At 41.6% G+C, this 24,975-nt stretch overlaps 1 protein-coding gene across 3 annotated transcripts in view; it reads right to left on the bottom strand.

Annotated features, from left to right (window-relative positions):
* svep1 (sushi, von Willebrand factor type A, EGF and pentraxin domain containing 1) overlaps window positions 1–24,975 on the bottom strand; it is an 87,881-nt gene that overhangs the window by 50,707 nt on the left and 12,199 nt on the right. For all 3 annotated transcript variants that reach the window (XM_051428744.1, XM_051428743.1, XM_051428745.1), the window contains exons 2-3: window positions 12,432–12,687; window positions 10,998–11,174 (exon numbers count right to left, since the gene is read on the bottom strand). In XM_051428744.1, the coding sequence (XP_051284704.1) occupies window positions 10,998–11,174; window positions 12,432–12,687 (433 nt within the window). The remainder of the gene's footprint in view (window positions 1–10,997; window positions 11,175–12,431; window positions 12,688–24,975) is intronic.

The following is a 24,975-nucleotide window of genomic DNA, read 5'->3' as shown; positions in this document are numbered from 1 at the left end:
ATTCAACGGGAGAGCGAGGCAAACCGCTAAACAACTGTACAAACACAGGTTGGTCCCCAGTCTGGTGCGCCTGATTACAGATGTCAGTGTGCTGAGAAATGTTGTGATAAAAGACCGTGGTATGATCTCAGTACACTCGGGACAACGTAGCATAACACTCAGAACGCTAACACTAACATGTTTAAAGGAAAAAAGTTTTCATTACGTCACCGTTTCACCAAATTCCTCAACGTTTTTACAAAGGATGTGTTATCAGACAGTACATGCATGTGTAAAAGCACACACTCATATACATACTCTAATCCACCACAAACACTCCCATTCCCAAAGTGGCACAGAGTTGGTGTTCCCCTCTGGGCTTCTGAGATCAGGGACTTGCTAAACAGAGTCACTGACAGGACATGGGGCAATCCAGTGTGTGTTTCTTTATGTGTCAGTATGTTTTGTGTATTTTGTGTGCACATAAAGCAGATGCTAATCCAAATGAAAGTCACAAACAGACTGAAAACAATCTGGGTAACTGCCCTGTCATCCTGCCAACTCTCCACACCCAAACATCATCTCACGCTGCCTCAGACTAAAAAGCTGTGCAGAATTGTTTTAGCATTGATGTACACGGACACAACACACTACTGAACCACAGCAATATCTAGAGTTGAAGAACTCCGTTGAGTCCGAACAGGAGCCGATTGGTGCGTCACAGAGCCAGAGAAAAACAAAGAGAGACAGATGCTTCTCTTCCAGAAAGCTGGCAGCTGCCGACTTCCTCCATCCTTAGCCTTGTGACCTTTGACGTTGCGTGTGTCCCTCTTCATCACCTCCCACCAACTGGAGGGATTTCAGTCAACAGCTCACACACACAGAACGGGAGGATCAGAAAGTGAAAGGAAGTAGGAGGGAGCCCGAAAGAGCACTGAAGAAGGTCGGTGAAAACATCCAGAGACGGATGGGGGTCACAGAAAGGGACAAACATGTTGGATTTGAAGAAGGGCAAAGGCCTTGAAAAAGACACTGGAGAAAAAGCACTTAAGATGCAAAAGGAGAAATTACTTCCACCTTAAATTCCACTGGGCACATTTGTCAGTTTAGATTATGTGTGAGAGAGAAATGGAAGCACAAAGAAGTTTAAATATTTTAAGTGCAAAAAGTCAAAGCAGATAAGAGATCGACTGATGATTTTTTTTTTTTGGCCTCCTAACAATGTGCACTTTGTCAGGCCAGGGGTGATGTTAGTGGCACAAAAGATCACGATTAAAAAAGCTGTATGAGGAAGCAAAACAACATTATCATTCTTGGCTACAGTCGGAGTTCATAGGGGATTCGTTATTGTTTATTTTGTTTGTAAAATACTTTACACAGCACTGTATAAGTTGCCAGTACATAGTGCCTGAAGTTAGTATACTCATAATATACCTCTGATATAACAGCAATTATTTACTTTGTACTATCCCTTAATCGTATGAGGAAAACTGGTGAATGTTTTCCACAAAATGTAAAACTGTTTAAGAAGTATGTGTCATGTGATTTAATCCTATGACTTCCTTTTAAGTGCATCAAGTCCTGCTCGTACAAGAGTGTTTTCACTACGTTTCATATGGACTAACTGAGTATTTTCAATGAAACAGAATAATAATTAAAAAAAAACTATCATAGATTCACAAATGCAAATGAAAACTGCTCACAGTTATTAGTTTTAGGAAAAGATCTGGGACTTTTTACTATTAGGTTGGTCGGTCGATCAAAAAATATTCATCAGTGAAGGCCTGACAGTAGTGGTGACTGATAATTAAAAACAATTTGAATGAGTAGTAAATTGAATAATGATAAATAACTATATAAAAGTAAAAAAAAACAAACAAAACTTAATAGTGAAGATTTTCATCATCGTTAATTAAATTTTTTTGATTTTGGAGCATTTGAACACATCCCATTGGATGGGATTCTGACACTAAACCATTAATTGATTACTACAAAACATAGATAGTTTATGTCTCTACCTGTGGTCAGTGTTCAAACTAGGAATCAGATCAGAGCAGATTTAACAAGGGGGTGTTTCTGGTCTGCTTAATACCACTGTGTAAAAGGCTAATTTACACCTGCCGCACCTGGTGACACGGTACAATAGCTGGAGAGAGGCTCGGAAAGACGGAGAGAGAAGAGGGGGGATCGGACCTGGCTGTGAAGGGCAGGAAGAAAATAAAAGAGAAATTGACAGAGCGATGGAAAGAGAGATGAAGGAAAGGATGAACGTAGGAGGAGTGTTAATGACACAGTGAGGTTCTGCTTCGCACCACTGGCTGTTTCACGGCTCCTTGTTCTTCATACTCTCCTGCAGAGAGGAAGGTCCTATTAGGCCCAGTTTATAGCCTCTCTGCCTCCTAGCTCCTTCATCTCTGTCTCTTTTTTTACACACACACACACACACACACACACACACACACACACACACACACACACACACACACACACAGTGGCCTCAGTTTATAACACAAGTCATCTCTGCTTTACAGCATCCCTGACCTACAAACACGGCAGCAGTAGTCATCAATTAAAGGCCTTTTACAGACCTATATGTGTCGTTTAATGAGGGGAGAGAGGGTGGAACGGGGATGAAACATGTGGTGTTGAGGGTGGGACTAATATGGATTTCAACACCAGCCTGATGTATACAGTCTGCTCTAAAGCAAAAACTTCAAACACCAAATAACATGAAAGACTGTCCGAAAACACCTGAGGGCAACTCAGACACTGGGCTCTTAAAAACCAGGAGAATAAGGATTATTTATCTGTTTCTCTACCACTTTATTTGGTGGTAAAACCCAAAGTGAGCACATCGGAAAAGAAAAACTGCACACAACTATGGAAAATACAACAGGACCAGGAAGAACCTTTGTCTTCTAATCCAAATAAGAGCTCACATGGAAATGCTAACATGCTGATGTTAAGCATGTATAAAGTTCACAATCATGCTAACATTTGCTAATTAGCACAAATAATAAAGTACAACTGAGGCTGAAGGAAATGTCCTTATTACAGGTTTTTGGTCATGAACACAAATTATTGGGTAAGTTACATATTTTGACCTGGATCCAAGTCTGGGGATCCGGAAGTGATTTTAATTCATCCTGTGGGGACGTGAATGTGTGAACCAGATTTCATGTGTTTCAATCCATCCAATAGTTTTTGAGATATTTCACTTAAAACCACAAATTTCAACTTCATGGTGGCGCTAGAGGGAAAGTCAGAGGATCACTAAAATTATTAGGATTCATCTTCTGGGGACATTAAATGTTTGTACCCAATTTCATAGCAATCCATCAAGTAGTTGTTGAGATATTTCAGTCTGGACCAAAGTGGTGGACGGACCAACAGACAGATTAAACTCCAAAACTAAACCCCAAGTTAAAAAAAGCTAAATAATCTGTTATTTAACGCAGCATTTATTGCTGTACTGAACAAGTCTGGGAGAGAGTTTCTTTGCATTAAGCCGCCACAAGACTGAAGAGCTGCAGCTGGTCCTCTTAAGGTGTTATTTTTTTTAATCACTCAAAGACACTTTCACAGGTACAGTTACACGGGATATACAGTATACTTCATATAAATACTTTGAACCCAATATGCCCATTTCATTCCTCTGTAATCACATTTTGATGTTTTATTTGTCTGGCTTTAATTAACGTAACATCATATCATTTCTTACGGGTTGTAAATCACTTTGCAGTTATGTTCCACATAAATAATCTTTATTACTGAGGTTATTAGTGGCTGTATCCCCCCTCCCTCCCTCCCTCCTCTCTCCGTCTGGCACAGAGCCAGTCTGATCTTTGCCCAGTCACTGAAAGCTCTCCATCCATCCACCACAAAAGATGCATGGCTCCGGGGTAAGGAATCGCCCTCCCTCTCTCTCCCTTTCCACTCTGTTCACCAAAGAAAAACACAAACCTAAACTTCCATCCAATCAGTTTAAGCAATCAATGGGGGGAGTCAGGGGGTGGTGGTGCTTAACCCCCCAAAAACCCTCCTCCGCTTGTCCTCAGGAAATCCCAGGCATGTGCCCCCTGCTCATAACTAGACCGAAACTGGGCCAGAATTCATGTTGAGCAACTGAAGCTTTTATTTCCACCACAGAAACATTGAGAAACAAGGACTTGGACGGACCCAGACGTACTGTACAGAAGCAGACAGTCTGCTGTGGTTATTGATGCTGTGGGGATTAGGATTTGTGCAGTTAGAGGAAATAGAGAGTCTTTATTCGCATGTTTACGTAACATGCTGGATGAGTTGGCCAAATTCGCTCCTCTGGTAGAAATATATTTACTTTTGAAAACATTTAGGGGCAAATTACAACAACTGAGCAAACATGAGGGACAGTGGCAAGTAGTGGCCGTCTTTCAGCCGTCTGCTGGCAGCGGCGCTAATGAATGTCAGTCTTCTGTATGTCTAACTTGCTGGTCCAGGACAAGCTAAGACTCTGGTAACTTTGCCATTTCGTCTAGCGCCAATGTTGGGTCGGCATCTGCCCTTGACTAACATTTAGGTCGATGACAAGGTAGCTTGAAAACCTCTGGCTGGAGTCCATGACATCTGCTGTAAATTCGTATGGTCGTCAGATGTTGAATCCTATTGTTTGACCCTCTAGTGTCGTCATCAGGCCACATTCCTTCCACAAAATATCAGCATTTAATGGGAAGTTTGCCATGACATTCACTGAGCATATGTCTAGTTCCTAGGCGATGAACCCTGTTTGATTTTAGGGATCCCCGTTGCCTTTCACCCAGCTGCAGCCTCAGGATAAAACCATCATCATATTATTTTTATTGGGGGTGTGTTGAAAGTTTTAACCTGTTGGTCTTTTTAATCTAGCTTTTTAATACTGTTATACCGTGTTGAAAACCAACGCAAACCCTGTAACTAACTCTTTTCCTTGAGCACACAGTCTGTAGGACTATTTGATTGTTTTGATTATTTACACTACTAAAATGAGTTTTTAAAGACCTGAAGACTAGTGTGCAAAGGCTAGACAAAGCTCACATAATGATTGTATCCAACAACATACTGTACACAGATATTCTTTGAGTCTTGGCAGCCAGAGAGGACCATATTGAAAGTAAATACAGAGGCAACACACACGCACTTGGTAGGCTATGATTACAGTCGCGTCACTAGGCAACCACAGTAATCCTATGAGAACATGAGTCTCTGCTTGTTTCTGTGCTAAAAGAGAAATTGACATTGGTCAGAGAGAGTTTGCCAAATTACACTATTACAAATAATCTAAATGAGTTTTGACAATCGGCAAATTCAAACAGTAATTGGTGTCTTTAATCCAAAAGAGGCAAAGAAGAGAAGCACATAAACGAAGAGCAATAAAGAAACAGACGCAGTTGAAGAGAAGACCGTCTCATTGTCCTACTGTACTTGCTATTGTCTACACAGAGATTTCTCAGATAGAAGTCTTAATATAAGAGCAGCTAGATTTACAGTCATTGAGAACTGTTTGGCATTTCTCTAAATGTTTCTTAACACAGGTCCAAATCAAGTGTGCAACTCACTATTTTAATCTATTATGACTGGAGAGTATGTGGTGTCTGTGCTCTCTCAGGTCGGGCTCCGCGCTATTACCTCCTCAGACAGACATCTGGTATGTGTCAGATCCTTGAATGTGGTATGTTTTAATGGGCCAGAGGTGAGTGCACGCAAAGCACGCCAAAAAACATGTGGCTGTCCGTATGTGTTGATCCCTGCGTAGTATAAATCGGTGTGTGTGTGTAAGCAAGTGTAAGCATGACAGTGCATGGGGGATGATGATAACGGATGCGGTGTCAAGTTCAGCCAGATTCCTCAGAGTTTGCAAAAAAAAAAACATTTATCCTTTGGAACTTTATTTTAAGTTTGACTGTTCTTCATTTATACTGGATACCTCCTCAGCGAGGGGGGTTGAAGCCAGGAAGTGAAAAGAGAGAAGAAATAATGATTGCAACATTCCTCCCATTTCAACACTTTTCATATTTCTCCTTAACATTTAACTAAATTCCACCACTCTCGCTGTCATTTTTATGATTATGTTTAATTTATGTCCACCTCGAGGCTTCCTCTGCCGGGATCTGTCGGTCATTCACATCAAGACCACAAATATTTGCGCTCGCAGGGAATGCCTCCTTGCAAGAGTCACACAGAAAACGGCCAGTTCAGTGCATCTACAGACAGATGGATGTGTTATGTTCAGGGTCGAGTCGAAGCTCCCCTGCTGCCACGCGTCTCCTCTTGGGATCAAGAAGCTTTTTGTGAACTAAACATTGTAAGTGTTGAGCAATTCTTCCATTATCAACTCAGAAGGGGGGGGTGTTTTGTTGCACTCACAGAATTCCAGGCAACAGCTTATGTCTTGATAACAGTCTTATGAAGGGTAAGCCTGTTAAATCCATTTCCTCATATCCCAATTGTACACATCCATCAGTAAACGTAAAGTACTGTTTATACCTCAGTGGAAGAGAATCTATTCAGACACAAATGTAAGGGACTTGGGAGTTTGACTGGCATACAAAGAAATGGGGAACAGTACTTACACACACACACACACACACACACACACACACACACACACACACACACACACACACACACACACACACACACAACTAAAATCTTGACTCAAGGTCCACTTCATAGCTTTTTCTCGAGCTTTCATCTGTATCACTCAGTCTTCATCAGTGTTTGGAGTTTGCTCAGTCAGTTATGGCATCATACCACACTGCCATTTCCATGACAACTTACCAAACTCCATCTGCTGATGAAGACCATATCATGAAGTTAACAAAATTAGCATTTTCATATTGGCAACTATTAACTTTGAGTAAACAAGTTTTCTTTTTGGGGGAGTTTAATATTTCCCACATGCTACATACTTGTTATATCTCAGTTAACATATCCACTAATGAAAGGAGTTGTAAATGTAATCCCATACAGTAGAGCTTGTAGAGTATGAAAATAACATAAATTTAACTGCCGATATAGCATCAAATAAACTGTAAGATCGTGTGGTCTATACACAGGATAGAGCCAGTTAATTCAAATCAGTGTGTGAATATAGTTTATTCAACACTACAAAGCTTCTTCGAAGACTGAGAAAGATAACACACACAAAGGGTATGACACATACACAGGAACATATAAAAGGCAAATTATGATTTTGGAAATCATAAAGTATTATAGCACACATGTGCGTCTTAAATCTCTAAATCAGCCTGCAGATATTCCCCCCAAATCTTTCTTTCTTTCATGCTGTCTTCTGCTCTCCCTCATTCATCCCCAGCAGAGCCGTCCTGAGAACAAAGCCTGTGCTGACACCACATTAACGCAGTCCAGAGCTCCTGTCATTCTCTCAGGCTACAGAAGAGGCTGATAAGCCAGAATGTGTGACAGGAAGAAACCATGTTACCCTCCTGCACCCCCACTTCTCTCCACTTCCCCATTCCTCTGGTGATCCTTCGTGATGCAGATATTGCGAGCTTGAGATCGTTATTCGAAGAGAGACAACAACGTCCTGTTTGGCCTATCAGAGTAAACCAAACTGCGCAGAAACTGCATTCATCATCCGTTTCTATCTGCTGAGATTCCAGTCGTGTTTTGTGGAAGAGGCTGTTTCACTTGGCTGTCGACAGATTCATAAACAACACTGCTGTGCACTGTAGGGATTTGGATAGTGTTTCCAACAGAGCCCTTCAGCCAATAATAATAATAATCCACTGACAGGCCTAAGGCTCGGTCATATTATTTTCAGATGTGTCAAAGACGGTTAAATGTGAGAAAACAAAGTCCAAAAAGACTAAAACCTCTCCAAACTCTCAGTCTAGACAATGAGCCCACCTGAAGCCACACAGCGACCATCAAGCTTATGCAAACCAAAGCAACTTCTCGCTCTGACTTCTGACAGCGTATGGGCTGCGTCTGCCTGCCACTCAGGAGCCCTGGCATTGCTAATGCAGACGGTGTACCCATAATTCACAAAACACCTTTGGTTCAGCCAAGCCCATTGAGGTTAAAGCAACAAAATATTAAAGAGAGACGCTTTTCTGAAAACAGCAGGAGTTTGTTGAGTTTACTTGTATGTTTCTTGGTTACGTACTGCTCTCACCGCAAATCTAATTGGTTTTGGAGCCACAGCTACTTCAAAAGAGCCCCCGTAAGTTATTAGAGAATAAAACCTTCAATAAATGTAGTGTTCAAAAACATATACAAGGGTATTTCGCACCACTTAACAAAACCAAAACTGAGATGAACAAGGCTAATAGTGGCTTAGCCTGCCAACATATCCACAAGCGCAGCTTCAGTGGCACATATTTCAAGCCTTGGTAAATGTCAGCTCTGTAGCATGAGGACGGCGACTCACAGACAATCAAGTGTCCACAACAAAATAACCATCTCCTCTCCCATGAGACATTGTTATATGAGCCAGTGAGAGACAGACAGAGGAAGCAGTCGTCAGTTGCGGTTGCAGCGCCTCGCTGTGTCCTTCCTTCCTCCAGCCAGCTGAGCCAACTCTGCAGTCTGCTCTCTGCTATTAATTAAACCATTAAAACAGATTAATAAGCAGAGTGGGGCTCCAGTCTCGACAAACATCTGATGAGAATTAGGGAGGCGTGCTTTTTGGCAACGATGACCCCGATGCCCTTTCCTTTGGCTCTCACTTTGAAAATTCTTTCTCTCAGTGACTTTTAAACTCAGAATTATTTAAACTTGTCTGTCGCTCAAATGGCCTTTTTCCCTCCTTCTTGCCTGCCTGTTATCTAATTCTGGATTGAAACCATGTGGGAACGGAGAGGAAGACCTGTAGGGCAAATACAATCAGGATTATGGCCCGTTGTTTCCTTTTGTTAGATTGTTATATAGAGTTCTACTGTGACACTCATTCCCTCCCACCTGCCTCCCCTGCAAGAAGGGTGAGCCGTCTAAATGACTGAGGTTTAACGCAGCAGTTACTCAAACACACACACACACACACACCAGCCGTGCATCTGTTAGTCCTTCTGCTCTCCAACAATCACACAGACTGCTACGTTCCTCTGTGGGTTTGGTGATTACATATTCAGTAAAAATAATGTATCAACCCTTAACCTTACGCTTAAATGACGGAGACCACCTGCGTCAAACTGCAACATTACGCCGTGTAACTTTGGAGATTCAACAGACCAGAAAAAAGAACAATTAGAAGACAAATTAATGTGTCATCGCACATGTTGCTGGCAAGTGTTTTCAACTGGACTGCAGTCTGCAGTGGCGAATTGATTTTAAGCAACACACTCAAGCAAAACAAAATGAATGCCACAGCGTTCATCTATCACTTCGGCAGGGGGACCTTTCAAAAGAATTAAAAGGCGGAATTTGAGGGTTTCCCCACATAAAGCAGAACCACATCCTCACCACTTCCACTCAGCAAAGACATACCAAACGTTTCTGTCTGCAGACTTCTCATCTCATTATCTCATTTACATATTTCTATTGTTTCTTACTGAAGAAGTCATCCCACCAACTAATGTAGAGAAAACCATTAACACGTCCTGAGTTTTGATGGATTTTGTGGAGTAAATACAGCATGGAGTTGGTTAAATCATGTTACCTAAAATTATATTTGAACACTCTAAAGGATTCTGAGGAGATTACAAGAAAGATGATAGGAAAGGTTAATGTTTGTGTTTAAGAGAAAGAAAAGATTCCTCCTGCATCCCATATTTTCACTACTTAACACTGTTTCACTTCAACAATTTCAGCTTGAATTTACAGTTGCATTATCTTCGAATCGAACCCAGGGAATAATTCCACATGTGTGCGCTGCATTAATATATGCATGGACATGCCTGTGTTTGCATCTAAGATGAACTGTGGTTATACACACACACACACACACACACACACACACACACACACACACACACACACACACACACACACACACATATGTGCAACTTTCACTGATGCTCTATCTAAAGTTATGTTTGTGTGCAACCATTAAATAATAAGTTTTAGAGCAACATTATTGATAGTAGTAAAAAACAAAAGTTTAAGACCAGAGCACTCTGGCAACAGATTAAATAGATTTTTTTAGTTCCTCAAAAGGATATGTATGAAACAGAGGTGGGAGGTGAAGCAATAAGAGCCACAAAAAAATGCAGTTTGTAGAGAAAGAAAGAAATGGATGTATGAGATGTGGTAAGTCCAGCTGGGAGTCAGATAGTCAGAGGTGAGGGAGGCCTGCCCAGGTCCTGAACACACACAAACACATCACTTTCTCAATCTTCCACCTCTACGGCACATTACTGGGTTTGTTGATAGCGATCTGCCCTGTGGACAGCTTGCACTGTGTTAAGTGGACGGGCTGCTTATTTAACTTTCACCCATTACTCAGCAGCGACCTGAGGCCAAGTGGCCCTGAGTTGGAGGAGATGCTGACAGGTAAAGGAGATGAGGAAAAGCAGAAGAGAAACTATAAGGAACTCTAAATGTCAATCTCTAAGGCACGAACGCGCTGTTTTAGTGCTGCGAACTCGGAGCAGGTTGTGGAACGCGGTGAAAAAACAAAAGACAGCAAAGCTAAACAGGTCACAGACGCAGCTTGTTACTGAGTGGGTTGTCTAATTATTGTAGCACTGCAGCGTCTGACTGCCACCACTCAGGCTAAATGCTTTTTCAGGTTAGACTGTTTGTCAAGAAGAGTGACAAGTGCTGGGACTTTTGGGTGTTCATGAGGAGGTAAATTATCTTGTTTAGTAAGATCTTCTGAGTCTTTTTACACAAGGTAGAGCAGATTTTTAACCCACATGCCTCCCAACTGCTCAGGTTACAAATGTTTTGGACTGATTTATCTCCAATTTATTCCACCTGACAAGTCTAAGGGTAAACTTGTCCAGGGTCTTAGATGAAAAACAAGTTGGACAGAGAGTTTGCTGACACAGCTGGGATACAGTAGAGGGTGAGGCCGGTGAAATGTCCGTCTGTCCTACCTGTGCACTCGTGCTGCAGACCCTTGCCGTAGTATCCCTTCTCACAGATGCAGTCATACTGTCCGGTGTGCGTGCCGCACTTACAGCTGGCCATCAGGTCGCAGCAATCCTTGCCTGCTTCACATAGGGAGGAGCAGCGCAACAGATCTTCCTGGATGTAGCTGCCTGTAGGGAGGTCTGAGGGTGGAAAACACAGAGAAGGGCAGGTTGCAGTAGGATCAGATTACCTGGGCATCAGATAATTTCTTGCACAATATCATTGCATGTACATAATAACTATCATGATGGTGCAATAAAAACACTCAACATCATAAAAAAACAAACAAATCTGAATTCAAAAGCTTTTTAATTTGAGACTGAATTTTCAGCTTCATCTCACTATGTGTATTATTACAGTGCTGTATACTGGCAGGTTCACTGCATGCCTGTGGATTTCCACAGACTTCTGACATCCTTTACTCAAGAAATCAGAGAACAAAGTGAAAAATCACCTTAACCACAGAAATGCATAAATAAAAATCTGCAGTAACCTCAAGCTACATGTGTACAACTGACTAAAAAGCAAAAAGCCATATATCTTCTTCTCACAGCATTAAAATTGTTCCAAAAACAGCAGCCACTAACAAAATCCTATAAATCAGAGCTGAGACATTTTGCAAAAGAAATGGATTGAGACCGTAAGTAGGAACTGAGAATGAGGCCAAAACTTAAAAAAAACTTAACTTAAAACTTACATTTCTAGAAGTGAACCTGCTTCTCTTTATTTTGCTCTTCTTGAGTGAGCAGGAAGAAACTTGAATGTGTGCTTTGAGATGTTGGGCAGACTTCAAGACAGAATGACCGGAGGCTGAGCTGATAGTTACAGTGTGTGTTGGCTTTCATTCTCACCGTCTTATCCTTGCGCTGTCTCACTGATCTTTACAACTGCATCTAGTGTCTGGGATTTCAGACAGTGTGTGTAAGAGTGCACATATACAGTCTGCAAGTACATGTGCAGGATTTATAGCGCTCTACACACTCAGAGCTGTACTCGACTGTGATACTTTATGGTGATATTTTAAGTTTTAAAGCCAAATTGTGGGAAGTCCCCTTCAAGTGTGGGAAAAGAGCCTCGCTCTATCCAGTCTGTATGGAAGTGAGGTCTAATGGCTGTTGGCAGTACATAACAGAAGAGACCGTGTGAAATTTACGCTGTCGGATTTCATTTGAAATATTATCCTGCTTCCTTTAAAGGGAACATTGAAAGGGTCAAAACCTCCACTTAAGAAATATTGTTATCAGTCAAATGGTGATGATGAGAGAGCACTGAGACTTCAAAGAGACAAAGAGTAGCTGCAGTAGCTTCAGCTTCAATTTACCAAGACACAGGGTTTGATGTAAATCGCCCATGTGCAGATAAAACTGGTGAAGTGGGAAAGGGGCCTTCTGTCCTACCTTCATGCAGCGCACGACGGGCCAGGGCCTCAAACTCAGCAAAGTTGTGCACCAGGTAGCAGTGCTGGTCCTTGGGCTGTGAGGCCATGTCGTGAAGCTCCCTGATGTTGCCCTGCCAGATGCCCAAGGTAAAGATCTCAACACCGCGTTCCCTCAGGGCTGCTGCCACCGGCCGAGGGTCCCCGCCATTAGAGTAGCCATCAGTGATCAGGAAAATGACCTTGGTGGCGTTGGAACGGGAGTGACGCAGGATTTGCTGTTAGAGAAGAAAATAACATTGATTTAGTGAGAAAGTGACTGACTAAATGTTGGTTAAATTTACAACAATTATTGGTGGTTCTACAGGTTGTTATGTGCCGGACTATTTCTTGATAAGGCACAGTGACTTCCTGGAGTTTTGTCAACACCGCAAGGAAGTCACCATGCTTGCCCAAGAGTCCGGCAATTCAAACAAATGACATACAGCATGTTAAATAGTGGGCTTTATTGGTGTTACTAGGTAAAGGCCAGGGCTAGCTGTTTCTCCAGTCTTTATGCTAAGTTAAGCTAAATGTTGTTGGCTCCAGCTTTATACTGAATGGGCAGATATAACAGTTGTATTCATCTTCTCATATCTCAGCAAAAAAAAAGCAAACAAGCATATTTCCCAATATCTAGAAACCTTTCCTTTAAACTCAGAAGTGAAGCCATAAAACAATGAAATAAAAAGGAGAGAAAAACTCAAATGTAGAGGTCTGATTCAAAAAATATAAGTATACTTAGACATTGCACTTTCAGAGAACCAAAAACATTTAGCTGACAAGCAAAACAAAATTGTTTCTTAGTTAGTGTAGTCATGCTGTTACTGTTTTGCAAAGGCTGACCATTCAAATACACACATCCCCATTTCTCCGCCTGCCAGCACGCTACCAACATAGCTCAAACTTTAGTGACATGACTAAATTGAATAACGAAGAACGTCACACACAACCACTAAAAACAGCCCTCAATTCTAGGGTTCCTCAAAACCCAACATCAGCAAGACAGGCAACGAGGGCACGATGAGGAGGAGGGACAAAAAAGAAGGAGAGAGCTCTACAATTGTAATTATTTCTCCTACAGACTACGCAGCTGCTTGCCAGTGGTTTAAAACCACCAGAGAACACTGTGCAACGCAGACCAGGCTGCTGTGTCCGCCCCAGACACCGGCTACAGTTCCCAAACTAACTTTAGCCACCGTTTACAATCCACCACATACAATTAGACCGGACATTAAAGTCAGAGAAACATATCTTTATTTTCTCTGGAGTAAAGAAACAAAACAAAAAAAATAAATCTCAACAAGACCATCTGCTAGCTTTGACGCGGAGGCCAAGCTGACAGTGTCTAGGTTTGTTGTAAGGGTGATTTAAAATGAGGTTAAGAGGTTATGTGGATAAAACCCAGGGAACAATGGAGGGGAAGAAAAAGAAGTTGGAGCAAGAAGGTGGAGAGAAAATAAAAGAAATTGAAGAAGCAGAAGGAGCCAAGATGAAGTCAGTAGGACTGATATGCACTTACTTACTGAGAGCTAGAAAGGTCATCGGTATATCATGAAGAATGAGAGAATAGGGGGGAAACAAAGGATGCGTGTAATGAGGAGGTGGGTGATTTTTCTGTATTCTGTGTCCAAACAGGACGTAATAGCGACGCATGACAGACACGCAAGGGTGTGACCACCGAGGGAGGGATAAACAGAGCAGGAGAGAAAGCTCTGCTCTTTATTGTCTAATTGGCTAAACTTCAAGCAGCTCTGGCAGGAGCTGCGTAATTACAGAGCCCGTGAAGCGAGGCAGTGAAAAAAGGAGGATGGAGAGGAGAATAGAGGAGAGGGAGAGCCTGGTTCCTCTGATCCTCAAAGCTCCAGGGCTGCCTGCTGCTCCGGTTTCCCAGCCCCAAAGAGCTTCGCTACAGCCGCTCCCAGCTGTCAGTGGACACTGTCAGGCTGCCACATTAAGGAGAGAGGAGCCCTCCCTGGTTCTCTGCAGCTCCTGCCAGCTGTCAGCACAGCAATATTTGTGTCTGTGTTAACACAGTACAATAACAGTGTGCATACTTGCTGGTATGCCTCGCTGCCTCTTCTTTATGTGTTAATATTGCACGTGTGAGTGTTTCAGGGTGTTTTTAGGTCTTTTATTAGGCGTCTGCTCAAAGTGCTTTTGGGCCGCAGTGGTTTCTGCCTTAGCCATGAGTCAGTGGCTGGTGTTAGCGACTGTGGAGATGCCACCAAACGGAGCATACGCATGCATACCCACTAATAATACCCTCCCGAATAGCCTCCACATACTTTAGGTCAGAGTACTAACATAAAGGCGACCACAGGAGCCAGTGTGTGGGAAGGGGCTGCCCTTTAGCGTAACTCTGTGCATGCACCTTATTGTTCAAGGCATACAGTACACAAAACAACAAATAATGATGCCGACATAGTATTTAACAAATAAAAACAATCACACATGCCGCCAATGGTGGCAGTAGGAGAGTAGTTTGTGTGTGTAAATGTATACAAAATGCATGTAAAGAGAGTAGAAAAGAAGCTCTTGAGTGATTTATTGTAGATTCATTATAAATATTGTCTAAATTCCAGCTGTTTTTTTAGTCATTAAAACTAATCTTCTCTGATCATTACAGTACAAGGATAAGAACAGATGTATAAAGAAAGAGATTAAAGAAAAGGGTGAATTTCTGCTTCGAAAGGTTAACAGACATGTCTGAGACAAAGCCAACAGGTTGTAAAAATAATGGCTGCAAGTCAAGTCACTCAGGCTATTGTCTAGTATAACTTCTTAAAATGTTTATCCTTAAACCAACTAAAAAATCTACATAGAACAATGGGTGAGAGCATTTTGATTATAGTCTTAACTGTGTCATAGCTCAAAATAACTTGCACCAGCAGTATTAAAAACAGTGTAATTTATTCAAGAAAGCCCTTGAAAAAACTAGGATGGGTCAAATGCAGTGGAAAGAAATAAATGAAGTGTCATTTAACGTACATGTATCACCTCAAACAGCTGTACGCGCAGCCTCTCCACACAGTACATCCCATGCATTTCTTCAATTACGCACTTGGCAGACGGCTTCAATGCCGGCGTACATCCAAAGAAGAGATAAAACGCCGGCAGCAATGGGACAGTTTAAGTGTGTCTTTTTTGGAGCCGTTGATATCTGTCAAAGCAGCGGTGATAGCGCAGGGACCAACAGGCCTGGAGGGATTAGTGGTAAGAGCAGCGGATCTATCTCCGCTCCAAAACGCCTCAAACTTTGGCAAGAAGCAACAGAGAGAGAAGGCGAAGAGATGAGTGGCTCTATATGTGAACCTGGTGACTGTTTCTTATACAGTAGAATCACGTTCAACACACAAACATACGTCAACTATACACACAAAAACATAAATGCTAAGAATTGTGTAAGAGCTTTCGCCAACTTGGAATCAGATACAGAACTTGAACTGGCAAATCAAAATCTATATGTGCGATAGCCTTCTCACACTCTATCCAATATAACATTAATAAACCATATAAATAAAAACCTTCGGTCCACTGATGAAAACTGACGGACTCTCCAACAGATGACTGTATGATCAGAACTTCAAAAGCAGGCACCTCGTTGCATTTGGCAGAAGACAGTAGGAAACCTCTCCACACCTTGAGGGGCTGACGATGGTGCCAAGGTACCCCAGCTGTTAATCAAAGGCTTATATATGCATGGCAGCTATTATGAATGCTAAATTAGGGCGCCTACCCCCTCCCACACACTGCTGGCCTCTCGTCAGCCCCTCCTGTGACTTTGATCAGAGCCCGAATCCACCTGGCTCTGAGCGAAGCTGATTATTAGTTTCTTTCTCCGTTTACAACAGTGGGTACCACATTGAGTAAAGCAGTAAAAAAAGAAAAAAAGATGTGGAAAGACATACAAAGTCTACATTAGGATATGAGTCCATTTTTTGGCAGTGGGATGTATATGTAGCAGCGGGAGGCTCAAAGATCAATTATGGATGGTGCAGTTGCCTGAGGTGCACAGCATGTATATGAAGACAAAGTCACAAGAGCACTTTACAGCAGCAACACAAAACTTCTGCCCTAACAATGAACCGAGACAGTCAGGCTCAATAAAAATGGAATACAGTAACCTTTACATTGATAGCAGGCGCTTTCTCGTAGGGGAATTGTACTAAATTGTCCAGTTCCGGTGTCCTGCAGCCTTTGTGAGTCCTCATACATGTTTGTTATACCGAACATGTGAAGTACGACCACATATATTCCTCCCTATTGGCCCGATCACAAATCAGATCTTGGTTTTCTAAAGCTCCATGCAAATCAGGGTCAGCTCTACTCTAGTCCAGAGGCCGCTGGTAATGCTCCTGGAGCTGTTTGTTAACTGCCACTAATGTCCAAAGAGGGGTAACTCTAATAGGGGTTACAGCAGTTGAGCTTAGTTAATAACTATAACTATAAACATACAGATCCTTCAGTATCAGATACAAGCTACAACAGCTGGGTGTCTTCTGTATGATCGTATGTGTAAAAATGTTTTACTGTTGCTTTAACGAGACAGGGAGAATGACGGCTATTTAAGGTTGATAAACTAACAGGGTACATTGTGAGTGTTATTCTACTTTAAATGACACTCATGGAAAATAAAATGATAAAAAAAAAAACTTTTAACAGCTCTTCCTGATGGGTGCTGTTTGGCTGTTTTTCAGTCATCACATTCACATCGAGCGGTTTCTTATTGTGTCATTGACAGAGAATGAAGAACCACACCGCAGCTCGAAAGACAAGTCTGCCCGTTGTTCTCTTACACTGGTTTTTTCACTTCCTTCCACCTTCCAAAAACTTTATTTGCAGGCATTCCACTGTGGATAAAAAAAAATAATAAAAAAAACGCAACCCAACTGCATCCGTTCTCCCCATCGGTCGGAAGTGAGAGCGCTTGTTTTGACAGGCTATCTGCTCTTGGCCTGGGTGGTAAGAATAACAACAATAACTCTGCAGGGGCCCAACAGAACAACACGCACAGACACGCACACACGCACAGACAAAGACACAGACACACACACACACACACACACACACACACACACACACACACAGAGACACACACACACACACACACACACACACACACACACACACACACTTACAGACACTAGACTTGACTTTCGTATTATTGGGCAACATCTCAGGGACACATACTTTGGATATTTTAGATAAACTAGGTCACTTGCAAAGATTTCCTGGTTGAATGAGTGATATAACAACCTTTTTTGCCACAAACAACTTGTTTTTGTTCTAAATACATTGCATGGCTCTCAGGAATAGCACATTTTGTTACCTCATAACATTTTTTTTGTTGCCTCTGATTGTATCACATTTTAAAAAGTTAAATGAACCCTGAAATGTTTTGTTCTTGAGAGCACATTTATTTTCTTGATCTGGTTGCATTTCTGAACATTTGCCTTCAAGCTCTGATTCCATTTGTTCCACACTTCTCAAATATTGTACAATGTTTTCATGCCACATCATCTCTGTTTCACTAACTTCACAGAACTTTCCATGCTCTTCTTTTACTCAGTGGGTAAGCCACGAGACTGACACAGTAAGGGTAAGGAGATTGGTTTCCACAAGGGCCACCCAGGATGCACAGGGCTATACATGCATGTTTCAGCCTATGTACTGCAAATGATGTATATTTAACACAAACATTTCCTAAAGTAAATTTCTATAAAGAGTTTCTAGATTAATTTCCAACCTTTCAGACTGTGAGTTACTGTTCATGACAGTGTGGTATGGAAATCAACTTGAACAGACTTGAAACTTGCCTCAGATTAAGCAGACAGTCCATCTCATAAATGCCATGTCAATTTTCTTTTGGCACAGCAGGATACTGTTACCTGCTTAAGCAAGTTTCAAAAACTCTCCCCCCTGGTGCCTTCAGTGCCCATGATTTAATCCATGATAGGCTCGGCTGCCAAAAAGCCTTGCCTTCGGAAGTAATGCTGAAAAATCCAACCTGTACAGTCGTTTTTTGTGTTATAACATGTTTTAAACACTCTTTGCTCACAGCTGCGCTATGAGAAGAAGCTATTATAACTTTTCAGAATAATAAAGGCAAGGATTTGTTCTCTGTGATGGATTATCTTAATGTGCATGGTGTGCACAATTTTCTTTGAATGGACAGAAACATGCAAACCCATTAATCTTGTGTTTCAAAGTTTCCACTGTAAATGACTTGTCGTCTACCACTGCAGTAAAGACAGTTGAACCCACTGTTCACTGCTGTCCAGCTGTTTCTCGACATCCACATGTGACAAATAAAGTGACAGCGACACAACCAAGACACCCTGTCAGGATGACACTCTGCAGAAACATCAGTAGAAGTAATAAAGCAGACAGCGGACAATGTCTGCGTATCACTTCTGTCCATTATCAACACTGCAGAGTGACTGCTCGAGCTGGAAACATGCTGAAACTGACACTGCAACAGATACTCGCAAGTGTTGCTTCCAAGTGGTAAAATATATTTTGTCATGTCACAAGTGTGGGATGTGTGCGCATTTACACCAGCCCCATGTACCGTACAGTGGGTTACAGTTTCTCAACCCTTATTTGTGGCTTCATTTTAAAGTCCTAAAAGATGTGAGAAGAATTTTCTATTCTATAATTAGGAGCATAAATGAAGCTCCAGAGGGCTATTATATGGGAACACTGATACATTTCTGACCTAAAATATATTGAACATCAGTGTATAAGTCTTAGACATCTCCATATCAATCAACCCCACATGGTGTCCCATCCCAGATAAATGTGGATGTGTAGGTATCTGTAGTTTACAAGTTAACTCAAAAACAATATTTTACAAGAGGATTATCATCATCATCAACAACAACAACAACAACATCAACATCATCATCATCATCATCATCATCATCAATCATTGTGCTTTAAGTGGAGGTTCTTAAAACCACAGGAGTTTTTTTTGAATTTACAAAGAGACACAGTTACATAGATAATCGTTAACCTGTCTGGGGTGTAGTTGGCAAAATTTAAGGGATGGAAAACTATTCCTAGAACAAGGCCGCCATTACAGGAAAATGCTCCCAATTTGGCAACCACTGACTTACTTACCACTACCTAATGATTTAAAAGTCTTCACTTAAGTCTCCCTGTGCAATGCGGATTTGTAAGCAGAGCCCAGTTTTGCCTGAGAAGTGCAATGGCATCCAAAGTGCCGGAGAAGAGAGTGCGGACAGTCAGTTAATTGCCAGACATGGTAGACTGGACCGGCTGTGTGTGTTAGCTTGATGGTTTCTGTCACAACAATATTCATCAAACTCAACAACTCAACCAGGAGGAACGAGAGGAGGCGAGAAAGAGAGAAGCTAATTCCACAATGTGATGCCAAGGGGGAAAGGCTATCTTGGCTGGCAAATGAGAAACTCATTCAATTATCCCCCCGCTGGTCTCGGTGTTGTGCAGGCAGAACGAAGCGCTGAGAGAAACATTTTAGGCACTGACCGTGTTCCAATCGGACACGGCATTCTGGGTAATTGGACGGGGAAAGCTGGTTTGATTGAGTGGGAGGAAGAATAACAAGAGCGGTTATGGTGGTGGAGTGCCAGTTGGATGACAATGGAGGTCAGACTGGCTTGGCAATCTGCCTCATGTCATATATCTTGGGTTATTTATATTTATTAGATTTTGTTTCTATACTCACAGCATATGTTTGACATTTTCAATATTTAAATGGCATGTTTTGAGTCTCTGTTTATGCCTATATATGGTATATAGCAAATGTGGAAGGCATATTTAGTATCAGCATAGTATAAAGTCTTTTTTATGGAGGTCTTACTATCGCATATGTAAACTCATCTGTTTTATTCTGTGGGCACTGACATTTTGAATATTCTCCAACTGGTTTGCACAATATGTCACGTATTACTGAGAGCATGGTTAGTGTGCTTAGCATGTTAACACATGGATTAGGTTTAATAAACTGTTAGATTAAGCTTTTTGGCCATGTTTTCTATAATATATCTATTTAATTCTTATGCATCATAAATCTGCCAGGAGTTACTCTGTGATTTAGTAGTGTGATTCATTTTCTAGTGTACTTATTTCTTCTTCAAGTTAGTCATTTTTGGATGTTTTCTGGGATTCCTTTGAGCAACCAGAAAGCCAGCGTGAAAAATATGGTTGCGAGGGATACTATAGTAAGAGTTTCCTTCACTGAATTTTGGTCTACTGAGGCTGCTGTTAGTAGATAAACTGCAACTTGGCCTTTATTCCGACGGATTGATCCCTATATGATCAGCATCAATAAAGCAAATGTACCTAATGTTGATATTTTAGAGAACTGGAAACTTTTATGACATTCAGCTATATTGTGGCGCAGTTGGAAAAGATCTACACGTGACATAAAAATCAGTTTTCAGTAGAATTAAGTCTTTTAAAGTGGAAGAAATCCCACGAGTTATGTAATATTTCATGAGATTCATGAGATCATTGCCTCAGTACCCAAGAACAGAGCGAGCAGCCACAGCATCATCTCCAAGGCCGAGCCTTGATTTTGAAATAAACAGAGGCAACAGTGTGGTGGAGCGCGACGCTTTTCTTGACTCCAGACTGGCGTGTTGAAAGTGCTTATACGCAGGGAATGATTGGGGACTGTCGCTGGCTTAAAGCATCCATGAAAATGAATCCCATCTCGACCAGACTTAGCCCAGACCACACTGCGGAGACGCAGCATTTTCCTTTGTTATGTTGACTGTTGTTGCTGTAGCTGCATTTCTTCCCTGTGTTCCTCTCTTTTCTGTGCTCCTCTTCTTTCTCCTCCTGAGGGGCTTATTTGTTTTGGCACCAGCTGTAGGTGGAGATTTCCTCTAATAGAGCAGGGAATTGGAGAGACGTCAGTGTTTATAGTACAGACTCATGGAGAGATTTCAATTTATTGATTCTTCTGTTTGCTCTGGACTTGGCTCTTCTTGGTAGGATAAATTATATTAGACCTCATAACATCAAGAGGAAGCACAAGCTGGGAGGTCAGTCGAAGAGGAGGACAGATTTTGGGTTTGTGTGATCGTATAGACTTGATTCTGAGTTGCCATGGATTTCTAAACCTCATCATAAATCAAGTGAAATGTGGAACATGCAATAATGTTGCACATGCATGTTCTCCAAGAAAACTAAAATACCAATACAAATATGCAGTTGCTGGGAAACACCTGCATTTAGTGTTTGGACTGAAGTGAAACTTCAGAGATTATATGCGTATGCTTTTGTGTTCTCCTCTGAAAATTAGCTGGGTGATCCGTATCAGGTCCTGGGGGACTGGTATTCTTGCCAACACACAACATTTCAAACATGAACTGATTAAAAGTGGAGGCGAGTGCATATTTTGTCTCTATATTTGGGTAACTACTTGGAACAGGGTTTTTTACTGAAGCTGAAAACACAACTAATAGCTCCAGAAACTAAAATCTTGCACAATTAAACCTGGAGAATGTGAAAAGAAACCGCCATAAAAAGCAGACAAACAAAGACAACAGGATGTAGGCACATCTGTGGGTTCATATACATACCAATTACCTACTTATAGTCATTCACACAAAACAGAGACATACAGTCAGACAAACACGTACACACTCACTAACCAAAGAAAACAACCCAATGGAATCTGGCACTCTCAAACTCTAACCTCAACATAGCAAGTGGTTTACTAATAGACCTACACGCCTTAGCCCATAAAAACATGTTATTTAGTTTGCCACTACTGGCTCTTTGAAATAGTTTTGGTTTCTTCAGGTGCCAATGTATGACGCTTTTGGTAAATCCTAATCTCAAGATGCCAAAGTAAATCTGTATGCTTAAAGAATTTGTGTGATTTGTGTCTTCAATCAAAAAGCTGTGGACTGTTTGGTGAGCAGGGAGCAACATTTCAGAGGTATAATTGGATTCATTTGCAGCAACGGGGATGAGTCCAAGCACACTAATGAAACGCGGTTTATTCCCATATTGGAAATTATAACGGGTCATTATTAGGCAGGTATTAGGAGTGGAACGGTTCACAAAATTCATGACTCTGTTCATATCAAGGGTTTTGAGTCGTTTTTTTATTTGGCCAAATGGCCACATTACTAATCATACACTGAGAGGCCGTTTAAATGCTGCGGGGAGAAAGAGTTACTCTTTCCTATCAGACTCTCCTCCTCATGCTGTCAACGGACACACTGGGGTGATGTCAATGCAATTGGTTCATCACATTGGAAGTATTATCGCTGCTGTTTTATCCACCACTTTTTTCCGTCATTGTCATCGGTTGAACTAAAATGCGTAATGCTCCCACACAGCACACCGAAACAATGCTGGCGGATCCTCTAACTGTGGGCTACTCTGTCTTGTCCATTTGCCATTTCCAAGACTGACTCATAGCTGCACTCCACGCTTCAACTGTGCCAGTTATCGTGAGATATCTGAGTTATATTTTCCCCCTAATAACTTCATTTAAAGTTTTTTCCCATGCATGCCTTTTTGACCTCACAGCCTGTTTCCAATGAATCGATCAATACATACATGCCCCGACCTGTGACGAGTGAACCGAACGGTTTGAAGTTTTTACTCAAACTGTTCCATCCTTAGCAGATATGATACATATTTCAGCTAATGAATATTGCAGGACAGATTTGTTCTCAGTACCCGTTTGTCTACCAGAGAGCACTGAATTTTCCTTTTTCAAAAATTTTTATGTTGAGATCAAATGTGGAACTCGAAGCTGATGAAACCAATTTCACCACAAGGTTCATTTAGTAGCTATTTTTATACAATGAATTTTCAGTCTCTTTTGAGCCAACACGGATGCATAAACCTTAAAGTCCTCAGGAAAATACCACTTTTATCATCGCCATCTCCATAAGATCTGAGCAAATTCTGGGATGCCTGGATAGCTCACCTGGTAGAGCTGGTGCCCCAATGTACCAAGGCTGAGTCCTTGCTGCAGCGGCTAAAAGATCTGAGCAAATTCCAGCAAATATGGATGACAGTGTGACACGTTCAAAAGATCTAAAACTGCTGTTAAAGTGACTTTGTGTTGAGATTGTTCTGTCCATGATCACAAATAAATTTTTAATCTTCAGAGGAGGATCATGTCAACTCTCAAACACCAATATCAGAATCAATCTTTTCTCGATTCAACACACAGAAAAAGTTTAATTGAAAAAAAAAAAAACATGTGCCAGACAGCCTACTTTTAAAAGAACCATGGTTTCCACAGCATGGTGGCCTTGTGGAAACACACTTTTTCCAATGAGATAAAAAAAACACTGTTTTCTAATGATATTCATTGTTGATTGTGGTATTTAAACGCAGGCCACTAAAGCTGCTGACAGTCAGTTCCTGTCCTTGCTGACGCCTCCATGACCTTTGACCCTGCCGACAGAGTATTATTCTTCAAAGCCTACGTACCACTCCTGTCTGAATCACACATTTCACTCCGTACCTCTCCACCTCAACACCCCACCCCTTCGCCTTTCATTTATCGCTTTCTCTCTCACCACACACCACCACACACACACACACACACACACACACACACACACACACACACACACACACACACACACACACAAAGCTCCATAAGGATGGTGTCAGCAGCACCTATCAATCGCTGAGCAGTATTTTAAGTAAGAGGGAATCTGTGTATAGGTGTGTGCGTGTTTGTGGGAATACACACTCAGTGGAAAGAACAGAGTGTGAGGTTTAAGAGAGTGAGCATGATGTGTGGGAAAGTCTATGTTCACAACCATATGTGTGTGCGTGTGCATCGGTGTGTGCATCTGACAGACAGAAGAAGAAGCAATTTTTGGTATTGTTGTATAAACTAAAATGCAAACTAGATGCATTTTCAAAATGTCCATCAATTAAACACACTATGCAAAGTGTCAGGTGGCAATATAGTGTAGTTATTGTGCATCATTAACATCATTAATGTTATTATTTTCACCTTTGATTTAAAAAGTCAAAATGTAGGTTGTGAAAAAGGTGTAATAGAGAGAAAGGTTGGTGTCTTCAGAAAAATTGCTTAAATTGGCCACAAATCTAGGCTAGCTCCAGACTTCCAGCTGAATCTTCATCTACATTTCTTTCAGGGATTAAAATAGATCTGATGATGTGGTCACAAAAATGGTGACAGATTGCATTTCTTTGATCAACTTGACAACATCAACTGCTCGTAGCAACCGCGCCTGGATATATACTGGTCAGACACTAGTGATTGGTTAGCCAGTGTGTGAGAGATTCATGTTTGCCCAACGGCAGCTGAAGTGGTGAAATCCACCCTCCTGGAGACTCCCCACTTTGTAGATCTGATTTTTATGACGGGGCTTACACTCCTCTCTGCAGCCATTAAATTAAAAACCTCATCTCAGGGGACCAATTAACTGTAGGACTAACATGCAAAATATGACACACTGACGGATGCATCGGGCCAATGCGGAAAGGTCTGAAATTACATTTGCGTCCGTTGGGGAGGTTTA

This window comes from Dicentrarchus labrax, unplaced genomic scaffold, assembly GCF_905237075.1.
Source record: "Dicentrarchus labrax unplaced genomic scaffold, dlabrax2021, whole genome shotgun sequence".
In the NCBI taxonomy this organism is placed as follows: domain Eukaryota; kingdom Metazoa; phylum Chordata; class Actinopteri; family Moronidae; genus Dicentrarchus; species Dicentrarchus labrax.
Note: the sequence above shows the minus strand (reverse complement) of the source record. Positions and strands in the feature narration are given on the sequence as shown.